Source organism: Pseudophryne corroboree, chromosome 7 (assembly GCF_028390025.1).
Source record: "Pseudophryne corroboree isolate aPseCor3 chromosome 7, aPseCor3.hap2, whole genome shotgun sequence".
NCBI classification, from domain to species: domain Eukaryota; kingdom Metazoa; phylum Chordata; class Amphibia; order Anura; family Myobatrachidae; genus Pseudophryne; species Pseudophryne corroboree.
Window position 1 is genome coordinate 320066675 of NC_086450.1, and position 12704 is coordinate 320079378.

Consider the following 12704-nt stretch of genomic DNA (forward strand, 5'->3'; position numbering starts at 1 on the left):
GGTGCTTGGTTCATATCTATGAAAACTAGACCAAGATTAGCCTCCCTGCAAATCAAAGTGGGTGGCCCTCTCCTTTATAAGGGGGCCCTGTTCGGTCCAGGCTGACTATGGGGGTTATTCAGGTCGCATTGCTAAGCAATTTCCCTGTGCTTGGTGCTAATGCACATGTACAGGTCCCTGAATGAGAGATAGAAGCGGGCGGGGGCGCCGACGGACCATTGCAGGGGCGGCGTGGGGAAAACGGGGGCACCACACGCAGACACTCTGATGAAAAAAAGGCAGGGGGTCATACACAGTTGCTGCGACCACAATTAAATTTCGGTAGAAGCCACTGGGCGGCACCGTCAGCATTCTGGGCGGCCTTGCCCTGCGATGGGCGGCCCCCAGCATGTGAAAAAAAAGACTGCAGATTCTGCTTTTTAGCAGAATCTTCAATACAACCTGACTAACCTCCTGTGTCCTCTTTAATGGTTGGCCAAGTCCGTCAGGGGTAGCTGACCATATCCCCATTGGTGACTGACCACACCCCTTAAGCATAGGCCCCTATCACTGCATTTCCTGGTGGGCCCATCATGATCCAGTCCGACATTGCTGGCAATATAAAATGCTATGATGGAAGTGCCGCACTTGCATGGGTACGGCCACTGCGGGGCGGTGGTAGGATTTCTAACCCAAAGTTAAATGTTAAAAATGTATGTTTGGGCCTAATAGCTTTAATAGAAGCAATTTGCTACTACAAATACCAAATTATACATTTGGAACATGTGATAGTATTTGACCATACCTGCACTCTGCAATGAAACAATGTTGTGTGACAAAATCCCTTTTACACCATTCTCTTGCTCAGCAGAGTTTGAAAGATCCACACACAGCAGTTTTGTATCCACCTGGATGCAGACCTGCCCATTCTTGTGCAATTCCTCCAGCTGAACATTGGCTCTCAGCTTTGTTTCAGCAGGTAGTCCATGGCTGCCATTTTGAGTGAAGCTGAGAGTAATATTATGATGGCTGCCATTACCAAAGACGTTTCTGTTTCGGAGATGTATTTGATAGAAATCCTTATTCTTTACTAAACTAATATAACCTACAAATAAGGAAAATCAATCGTTTGTCAGAGGAAATGAAACTCAATGAATACAAATACAACATCACAACCTATAATTGCACATGATTATTTATAATAAAAATGTATTAAATATTAATTTCAGAAGTTCCAAATATATAACAGTTCCCTCTCTTGATTAAAAAAGAAGAACCCTTCTCTGCCTGTATATATATCCCATAACACAGAGGCACTCCCGGACTTCAAAATAGGTGAAATAATGCAGTGATTTAATTCAACGCATTATTTCACCTATTTTGAAGTCCGGGAGTGCCTCTGTGTTATGGGATATATAGAAGGGGGTCCATTGGCCCGGTGAGAGCACCCTGGCAGGTTAATTGGAAGCTACCCGGGGAGTGCCGGCTTGTGGCGTGTGGTATATATATATATATATATATATTTATATACACAGTGTATATATTGTCGAAAATACAGACTCCACACATATGAGTCGCTATGCTTGCAAATACGCAGCAATATACGGTAACACGCATTTACACAGACATGCCACAGAGATAGATTCGACACATGTTTCATACAGCACATAATTATAACATATCAAGCGCCAGACATCATAATGATTTAAAATTATATAATGGAGTAACGTCATGTATGTGTATTATTGGAGCAGAGCAAGATAGACATGTCATGTTTGGTATTACAGTAACCGAATTAATGTGTAGATTCATTTGATGCTTGTTATTAAGTTGTAGGACATTGCTGTGAGTAGTTATGATTAAATGTATGAAAGCTAAAGTCACTCTTATTAGAACAATGGACATTCCAAGCAGGTGGTGGACAGGAAACTCAGGCCAGCCCTTTTGATTTCTTCAAGGCTGAACTTTGTTAGCATACAAATAGACCAGTGACTCATCATGAATGAGAAAGTTCCCTCCCCTAGACTAGTCTGTGCACTCCCCCAAAAGTACACAGTGTATTGCTGAAGAGACACACAGAAGTCTCTGGTCTTTTTCCCCTGGGTCCGGAACGAGATGGTTCTGCCAATACTCTGCTCCTTTGAGCATGGAGGGGGAGCGTAGTGAGCATTGAGGGAGATGGTCTTGTATGCTGGCCTGTAACTGTATGTATTTGATTTAGTTTGTATTAACTGCTTACTGTATAAATTGTAACCATGTAACTATATGTATACTGTACATTGTGATATATTGAATACATATCCTTTTAATAACAAATATATACAGCAATGAGCTTTGGAACTCAGATAACGTGTGGGTGTATTGTTTTCTCTTAAGGGATGTAGTGTTTTGCGACATACAGCACACTTTTATCGTATATGGTACTAAGATGCGCCTGGCGTCTGCAGTATAAATTAGAGCGGGCATTTTAAATATTTGTTAGAAAGCAATTTGGTATTAACAGATGAGGGCTGCGTCCACGATATCACGGTCTCAATGATGCACTGTACATTACAAATGCGACGCTGTGGTCAATCAGCTAATGGTGGACGCATTGTGACGCTGACAAATCATATCCGTGTGTTCTGTTGTGTTATTAGTAAGCCGCTGATATGAAATTCAAGGGACAATGTGTTTCTCATAATATTTAAGATGCTAAAGCGTATTTTTATTGTTTCAAAACAAAGTTCAAATAAGTCATATTGTGTTTGATTCAGATTGGATTGTTTATCTGTTAAGTAGATTTAAAAGTACATTTAAAAGTTGCTGCATAGCCTTGATAAAGCTTTTTTTTTTTTAAACTCAGGCCTAAAGTAACTTTGGTGCCAGTGTGGAGTGTGATTTCTTTGTGACAAAGGAAACGCATGGTCTGTCCTCCAATTTGCACTAACCACATGGTCTGTCCACCATCTTGTGTAAACCTCATGGATGTGGAAGGGGGAGGAGCACTGGCCATTTTAGGAAGGTCGCTTTCTAAATAGCTGATTTTCAGTGTGCTCAGAACAATCAGTTTCCTTTGTCACATCCAGCACCATTTATGAGTTACCAATGCATTTATTTAACCCATGCCATAGTCAATTACAAATAGTTTCAATTGGGCCTAGTGAGAGTAAATGGTGAGATAAGTGAATTTTTTTTTCTCACCTTCTTGTCTGCGGAAAAAAAAGAGTTTTGGTTTTTTTTCCCCTTTCTTTTCTTCCAAGACTTGTAGAGTCTGCTTACAAGGGAGTATAGCCATTGAAATGCAAATTAACCTGTGTAACTACTTTTTTGTAGTAGTGAACAGCAAATATCTTTGATATGCAAATTAGAGGCAGTGATGAGGTGTCTCATAGTAAAATGATACATATATATAATATTATTATAATTATGTGTATATTTATATCAGTGTATGTTCTGCAAGATAGCTATCCAATCTGAATCATATCATTTAAATTATAGATTATTGCAGTCATTATAGATCTGTGTGAAATCTTATACATTTGTTTGCTATACAAATAAATTTGAAATAAATGTATTTAAGGGAGTAATTATAAAGACATGAAACGCAGTTCTGGCCTGGTTGTTAAGGTTTATACAGAAAAAAACTGGGTGTTGTGTTAAGTGAGAGATTATAGTTAGTATTGCTCACATTTATAGAGACTGTGTGGTTTGTTGAATTGCGGACGTACGTTATACACGTGGTATGGACAAAGTACAGGGTCGCACACACGGCGTAAAAGACACGCTGGTCGCATGATTACGCAAAGTTGCGTATGAGTGCGGACGCTAAGTACAAAACACACGATATTTGTTCAATTTAGGTGGGATAGTAGACATTTAATACAATAGCACAAAACTATCTGATTTCAAAAGCAGGTTACTCTAAATTTAGTTTAAAAACTGTAAGCACCTCTGGAATAAAGCTGCTGACTTAGGGGAGTAAAACAATTTTCTGTACAGAAAAGTAAAATAAGGTGTATTTTAGTGAGTGAAAGTGGAGTGAGAGGATTTGAACCCCGAAAATTCGGGTCCCGTGGGTACACCAAGTGAGTGGAGACTCAATAAAGGTAGAGATAATACGCAAATCGTGAGGTGATTTATAGAGGAGCGTGATATAGAATTGTGCATTGTGCAGAAGTATAGAAATTGTGAATTGAAGTTTAAAGGTTTTGTATTACGCTCCGGCTGAGGTTTCGCAGCTTGTGATTCGATTCCAGTGGTCGTAGGGCGGATAGGTAACAAGTACCTATACGCTGTGCGATTGGACCGCATGTTTGTGGGTGCGATACATAGCGCAACTTGATACCCCTTTACGAGCTTTTACGTAAAATTGCGGTATCATTAGCGCTGTGTAGAGCATACGCAAGCGTGATTTGAGTAAGTCGAAAAGGGAAGTTTTCGCTGGTCTCTCTCAGGAAAATCTTCAACGGTGGATATTCACTGGAAAAGGTAAGTTATTCCTAAAACTTCCAGTATATAGAAGCTAGTTAGGGCCTCACTGGGTACGCGGTGGTCACTATTGGAGTCGTGGTACGTCAGCGGAGAAAGAGCGAGTGAAAGCGCTAGGTGTCTTTCACCATCTATTTGCGGTGTGCATTGAGGATTGCATTTATTGGCAAAAAGTCCGCGATGGGATCTAATTGCACAAGCAGTGGGCGTTTGGTAGCTAGGGTTCAGGCAGAAGAGTTGGGACTAAGAAGGTCAGAATTGTGGCCGAGAGGGTCAGCAAGGTTTATTATGTGTGAAAAATATGGTTCACACACGGAGGCTTTTTGCAATGAGTGGGTACATATGACTGCGGAAGATAGGGCCCCATTCCCAAAGATGGGTAGCTTTGAATCAGAGGTGTTACAGAAGGTAAAGATTAAAATATGTCTGATTAAATCCAGAAAACAAAGGGTCAGACATACAAATTGTTTAAATCTGTGGCAGCAAGAGGGATTGGTGAGTTTGATCCTAAGGTATTGCAGGTGGTATGTCTAACCAAAGTCATATAAGACAAGAATGGAAATATAAGAACTGTTTGAACTTGTAGAAACAATAAAAAAGTAGGAAGAAAAAGAGAAAGCAAGTACACCGCCATATGTAGATGTGGAAGCAGTTACGGCCAGCATACAAACAATAGAATATAATAAAAATATGAAAAATATGACTGTAACCTATATATGTACTAATGAATGTTGAAGTTTTATTTAGGAGGAGAAAGTGACCTGATTGGTTTCAGCCATTTCTCATGCACTCAGAGGAGTATCCAACTGGTAAAAGAAGAGCAGTAGCCTATAGGGGAAGTGGCTGAGACCAGTGGAACTGGTAAGTATGGTATCATTCATATACATAAATAGTAAAACCCAAAAATAAAATAAAAATCAAGAAAGTAACGTCAGAAATGGAGAAAAACCTGTCTGCACATTAGTATTTGCCAGTAGGAAAGCGGACAGAGACAGGGTAACCCCCGGGTATTCTTTTTAGTTACCATATAGAAGTATTCATTCCTAGTAATGCCCCTAGTCAAGATGAGCTCGGAAATGTTTGTTGGACCATGTACAGACCCTTAATACGGGATGAGAAGAATTGAATGAATACTTCACATGACCTAGAAGCTTGTTAAATTTTTTCATTTGCAGTAATAGAAAACTCACCGTCTGGATAAGATCACTGGTAAACACTAATTCGGCAAATGGGAGGTGGCTGTCTCTGTGCTAATGGACGGGCTCAACAAGGCATTGAGGGTCAGGATGCAGACTTCTTTGCCAAATTGGAAAGGGGTCACAGTAGCTAATCTTAGAGAGTGCGCTATTGAACATCACAAGAATATTGCTAGGCACGAAGAACAACAGGTGGAGAGGTTGAGGACGGTAAGAATACAGGCACATACAGGAAAGACCCATCAGTCCAAACCCCAGATCCCTAATGGTAAGTCAAGGTCAATTATATGTTACACTTGTAGGAAGGAAGTGAATTTTGCCAGAGATTGTAGGAGTAGTAGGACACATAGTCAATATAGACCCCCTAGACAGAAAACACAAGCCACATTATTAAACACATAGACGGGACCAAGGGAAATATAGTAAGGAATCACAAGCCATATAGAAAACACAGATTCGGCTAATGGGAAGAACAAAATAAATGCAACATTACCCTTTGACAAAACTTGCTGGGGTTAATATGGGGCCTCTAAACTTTTGCTTCTTTTTCCTAGCAGAAATGGCCCCTGATTAACTTAACAGGAGCTGTGTTAGATATGATATACATATAATGTGCTCCCGCTCAGGAAGTACAAAGTATGTTAGACACCCACGAAGACTAATGTTACATTTCACTGTTCTAGATGCATGTCCATCACAGATAGAGGAAATCATCTCACAGTTACCGGGTTCCCTATGAACTTAGGATGGACAGGACACTGGATTGATGGCTGGGATAGTCCCAATAGCGATACAACAAACACAGAATTTTTTTAAGGGGAGTAGACCAAGTAGAGAATCATTTCCCCATAGTGCCCAATCCAGTTGTCATTTTAATAAAATCTTCTCCACCTCTACAAACTCATCTGTCACCAACCTCTATTCTGTTTCTCCACAGTTTCCTCTTCATCTTTTGTGTTCACACAGGGTGGTACAATACATGGACCCGATTACAGTTCAAACACTACATGCCTAATTGGTCCTTCAGAGTTCTGCCCGAACCCAGTATATCTCACCAGCATGATAAGACCAGTATTACTGCAGTGTGCCTTGTCATGCACAAAGGGTGGAGGAAGGATGAGAATAATGGTGAAGGGAAATTTTGTATAGACACTGATATGCCTGTTGGTGAATGGCAAACCTGACATTTTTCTTTTTCATTTTCTCCTTCTTTCTCTCCTCTAGAGATGTTTTTTTCTTTTTTTTTTGAGTTATGCTCATGATACTCTAAATTGCAAACACACAACGACTTCGTACAGTTAACACCCTTTAGGAATTATTGTTATGTATTGGGGTGCACTGATGTTTTCTCAAACTGGGTAGAGGCATTTCCTGCCGCCACGGATGCTGCTGTGTTTACCGCAAAGAAAAATTGCGCAGAAATTTGTGTGTAGATAATGGTACCCCTAGAAGTAGGAGCAAAGCTTGGAATTGTACTATTGTGATCATAGATACTGCCACTAGTATTATGTAGCATCGGAACCACTCCCAGATCTTCACTTAACGAATCACCCTCTTCAAAATTTGTTTTTGTTTTTGTTTTGGTATTTGTGTCTTTTTGTTTTTTTGGAAGACAACCTCATGTCATGATTGATCCACACAATGATCAGAAATACACCAATGAGGTGACAGTACAGTACTTTATCGAGATGAGCCAGCATTTGAGAACTTGACAAAAGAACTTGAAAGTGTTGATTGCTGGTATGCCAAATACTAACTGTCTTGATTGTGAACCAAGAGATTGTGTGATTGTTCTTACGCTCAGGTTGCCTAATAGACAGGTCGGAAGGACCATACCAAGTTTTGTTGACAGCACTATCCCAGTGAAAGTAGCCGAGAGAGAGACTTGGGTCCACGATTCCCATTACAGGAAAGTCGGTAGTCCGGAAGGAACTCGAAAATGGAGTGAGATCGCAAAAGTATCACCAGAGAGTCTGTTCCGTGAAGACTGAGAGGCGGCACTGTTGAACACTAAATGAGCGTGCTAAAGGATCACAGAAAGACCAGTCGTTGTAATTGATTTGCTATGGACAACAGTTGTTTTGTTCTATTTCTCTTTTCTCTCTTTCCCGCTGACAAACATTTTTTTTCAGGACATTCTATTTTTGCGAGGTTTTTCATGAGGAGTTGAGTGTGGGACTGGAACTGGTTCTGGAGGAAGGAGTGATTTCCTTATAGGATCCCAGCATTAGCCGATCAGTTTGTTAAAGCCAGAGAAAAATCAAAGGGCTTGTAGTTACGGAGTTCGGAGGTAACGTGATAGGCTATTGTTTGAGGAATACTGTATTTTGTAGTTATTGTGACCCCATATTTGAAGATGAGAGCATCCAGAGATGTCAGTCTAGCAATAAGGTGACAGACATCCCTTGAGTGATTACCACTCACTAGTGGGTAAAGGTCTTAAACCAAACGGAATGTTGGATGTGCTCACAGGTACCTCTAAGATGAAAAGATGCAGGATTAGTGCCATATTTTTTTTACAGTTAGCTGAGGTACTTGAATTACACGGAAGGGGGAGGGGACCGGTGGACAAAGAATATAATATAACTAGACCCCCTAGTCTTAAGATCCACCAGTACCATAGATAAATCCTTGGTATGTTTAAATCTCACCAATTTCAGGAAATTGGGAGGTAATCAGGAACAATCAGACAATGGCTATTCACACATAGCAGATAAAGAGCTCATTAATATGTGTGGAATAGAGGTTTATGAGTGGCTCTCCCCAAACTCCAAAGGTTTATGTTATTTAGGAAGGACACTACTTATAACCCTTGTTCAATGATTAAACAGACCTAGCGTACGTTACAGAAATGGAAACAATGTTCAGAAAATGATAGGAATATGTAGATCATGAAAATTTTATATGTCTCTTTCACGATTTGTTTGTGTTTTCTTCATCTACCCAGCAGAACCACAATCGAATCCGAACATCAGTGTACAAAGACGTAGGTATATGTATCGGATCAGTACTAAATGCCGCCGGCCGGAATCCCGGCAGTCGAAATACCGACGCCGGAATCCCGACCACACAATCCTGACAGGGGTGGCGAGCGGAACGCAGCCCCTTGCGGACTCGCTTCGCTAGCCACGCTGCAGGCACGGTGCCTCGCTACGCTCGCCACACTATTATATTCTCCCTCTATGGGTGTCGTGGACACCCACGGAGGGAGAATATGTCGGGATTGTGGCGGTCGGGATTCCGGCGTCAGTATTTCGACCGCCGGGATTCCGGCCGGCGGCATCTTGACCGCATCCCATATGTATGTGTGAAATGTTCGTCCAAATCAGACATTATAGGCCAAAGCACTGTTTCAGCATGCTCTATAGGTTGAATGTTGTCCCACACCCAACCAGTGGTCCCGTGACCACCGAGTGCATATAGAGGATGTCTCGTCCTCCTCCCTGTCTTCCCCAAATATGGTCAAACATCTGATTTGCAAAATGAATACATACTTGTGTCTAGGTCACCGATTATTGTCTGAAATATTTTTCTTATGTTAATAATTTATGGCAGTTATTGTTTACTGCCAAAGGGTGGACTGTCAAAATAAAAATATTACATAGAGAGAACATACAGACTCCACACATATGAGTCGCTATGCTTGCAAATACGCGCAGCGAGCACAGCAATATACAGTAACACGCATTTACACACACATGACACAGAGAGAGATTCAACACATATTTCATACAGCACATAATTATAACATATCAAGTGCCAGACATCATAATGATTTAAAATTATATAATGGACTAACGTCATGTATGTGTATTATTGGAGCAGAGCAAGATAGACATGTCATGTTTGGTATTACAGTAACCAGATTAATGTGTAGATTCATTTAATGCTTGTTATTAAGTTGTAGGACATTGCTGTGAGTAGTTATGATTAAATGTATGAAAGCTAAAGTCACTCTTATTAGAACAATGGACATTCCAAGCAGGTGGTGGACAGGAAACTCATGCCAGCCCTTTTGATGTCTTCAAGGCTGAACTTTGTTAGCATACAAACAGACCAGTGACTCATCATGAGTGAGAAAGTTCCCTCCCCTAGACTAGTCTGTGCACTCCCCCAAAACTACACAGTGTGTTGCTGAAGAGACACACAGAAGTCTCTGGTCTTTTTCCCCTGGGTCCGGAACGAGATGGTTCTGCCGATACTTTGCTCCTTTGAGCATGGAGGGGGAGCGTAGTGAGCATTGAGGGAGATGGTCTTGTATGCTGGCCTGTAACTATATGTATTTGATTTAGTTTGTATTAACTGCTTACTGTATAAATTGTAACCATGTAACTATACGTATACTGTACATTGTGATATACTGAATACATATCATTTTAATAACAAATATATACATCAATGAGCTTTGGAACTCAGATAATGTGTGGGTGTATTGTTTTCTCTTAAGGGATGTAGTGTTTTGCGATGCACAGCGCACTTTTATCGTATATGGTACTAAGATGCGCCTGGCGTCCGCAGTATAAATTAGAGTGGGCAATCGGCCGCTTCCCTTACACAACAGCATCCATATTGGTAATTAAATCTGCAATTCATTTAAAAAGAGGAGCGCTCCATAGTGCATAACTGTATTTCAAACTGATTTATTTGATAAAATCTGACACACATTGGTTAGAAAACGTACCGCAAGTGGCGGTATAAACCACCGTAAGTTTAAAGTATATGTACAAAATGAAACGGGCTTCACCGCATCTGAAAGGTGCTTCCCTGCTGCACGGTGAGTCTCACGCTGGGCCTCGCCCCTACCGGTTTTGTCACTGCGGACTTCATCAGAGGGCTGGCCCAGCATGGTTCAGTCTCTCTATTTCAACTCCCACGGACCAATCACGGTCACAATGGAACTAATACATTGAGATCACTAATCACATTGAATTTCCAAACAGACACAACTTTGTATAAAATATCATTAAAAAAATGGAATATGCAACCCCATATAATAAAAACCTTGTACATATTTAAGAATATAAAACATAACCACTTTCATATTGAGCAAACCGACATTTTTTACCAGGGGTAACATATATCTATAATTAACACACAGATCATACTTATTAAATCTATAGGTTCACACAGCTTTATACCTTCATTTAATAAATGGGACAACATCAAACCCTTCATTTAAACCCGAGGGAGACAGCGTATTTAGAGTTACTATCCAGTATTTTTCTCGTTTAGCCAGAAGCTTTAATCTATCCCCTCCCCGTTGGTCAAGAACAACATGTTCCAGTCCTAAAAATCTAATTGAACTCGGGTTACTATTTTGGCATGTTTTAAATGCAGAGGAACACTGTTGTCAGGAATCGACTTACCAGGCTAACATCCGTCCGCCGCTGCGGATTCCGTCCTGGCTCCCTGCGGTCACCTGTCGCCTGTGCCCCTGCCATGGGGCATCGTCAGGATCCTGTGAGCACTGCTGAGACAGCGGGCGTGTAGTGCGCCGCGTCCCCGCTGGGCCGCGGCGTGGGCGCCGCCATGACAGTCTGCAATGGTCAGTATGCTGCGGCCAATCCGGTGCGTGGCCGCACCCACCCTTCCTGCACTCATCCAATCCCTGCACACCATGGGGTATATAGGAGGCTACCGGTTCAGTTCACAGGCATCCTGGACTTTGTGTCTATCTGCGACCTACATGAAAGGATCGGTTCCTGTCTCTCCTGAGTTCCTGGTTCTCTGCTAAGAACATTATACTCCTGGTTACTCTGCATTCTTCCCGTGGAACTTCAAGGCTCAGCAACACCTGCAACCTGCATAAGGCCTCACACTCATCACCACCTTGTGTGCTTCAGCCTGCAGTTGAAGACTAAACTCCAGGTGCGTTCATTCCTCCACCTGTGACACAGCTTGCTGCTGCCAGTGCCCATCACCTGCACTGTGAGTCGGTCTCCTGCTTATGCTCAGGTTTGCCATATCATCTACTGCCTAAGTTTTCCGTTTTAACCCTGCACTGGTTTCCAAGCCAGAATTATTCCATAAGACATTTTGCTCTGCTGATTTATATTCCGGATATTATTTCTCAAATTCATTTACCATTCATTTGCCATAGACTTTCAGTTCCATTACTGAGTGATTGACTTTTTCCACCTGTTATTATTATTTCTGCTGCAATAACTGTTATAACATCTGCCTAATAAAAATACCATTGCGCTCATGCGCAGGAACGTTATTCAACCTCCTCGTTTCCTTCCTTCCACCTCCACTGACCCACTAGCGCCCCCTCCGGGGACACAGACCAAACACAATCTGACAGTAAGTCCAGGATCGATGGACTCGGATGGTGGACGGAGTGTGGGGTCAGAGGCCTTGCAAGATCTGGTCTCCCGTCTGGATGGTCAAGAGGTTGCGCAGCAGCAGATGCTTCACTTCCTGCAAGGGATGTCCTCTCGATTGGATACACTGCAGCAATCCCTGCCGAGTGTACTCTCACCTCCTGTTCCAGTTACTCCAGCACCTGCCAGTGCTATAAATTCTTCTACGTCGGCTGCTTCAGCTCCAGTGTCACGTCTGCACCTGCCCGTGCCGAGCAAATATGATGGCAGTCCTAAACTATGCCGTGGCTTTCTCAATCAGTGTGAAATACAATTTGAGTTATTGCCACATAACTTTCCTACACCAAGGTCCAAGGTTGCCTACATTATTTCCTTGCTCTCTGGTTCCGCTCTGAGTTGGGTGTCTCCTCTGTGGGAACGTGCCGACCCTCTGATCAACAACTACTCAGACTTCGTGTCAACCTTTAGACGAATCTTTGACGAACCTGGTCGTGCTACATCAGCTTCAGCAGACCTGATCCAACTACGTCAAGGTAACCGAAGCATGGGACAATATGTCATCCAGTTCCAGACGTTGGCTGCAGAGATCCAGTGGAACAACCAAGCTCTGGTAGCAGCCTTCTGGCACGGACTCTCGGATCGGATCAAGGACGAACTGACAACTCGTGACATACCTGTTCAACTGCCTGATTTGATCTCCCTATGTATTAAGCTGGACTCTCGCATCCGCGAACGC

At 42.1% G+C, this 12704-nt stretch overlaps 1 protein-coding gene and 1 long non-coding RNA gene across 2 annotated transcripts in view; one reads left to right on the forward strand and one right to left on the reverse strand.

Annotated features, from left to right (window-relative positions):
* LOC134945174 (uncharacterized) overlaps positions 1 to 12704 on the reverse strand; it is a 532944-nt gene that overhangs the window by 385603 nt on the left and 134637 nt on the right. Inside the window, exon 25 of the mRNA XM_063934300.1 lies at positions 785 to 1084. Coding sequence (XP_063790370.1) covers positions 785 to 1084 — 300 coding nt within the window. The remainder of the gene's footprint in view (positions 1 to 784; positions 1085 to 12704) is intronic.
* The window catches only part of LOC134945175 (uncharacterized), a 115829-nt gene that overhangs the window by 78902 nt on the left and 24223 nt on the right, over positions 1 to 12704 (forward strand). The window lies entirely within an intron of this gene.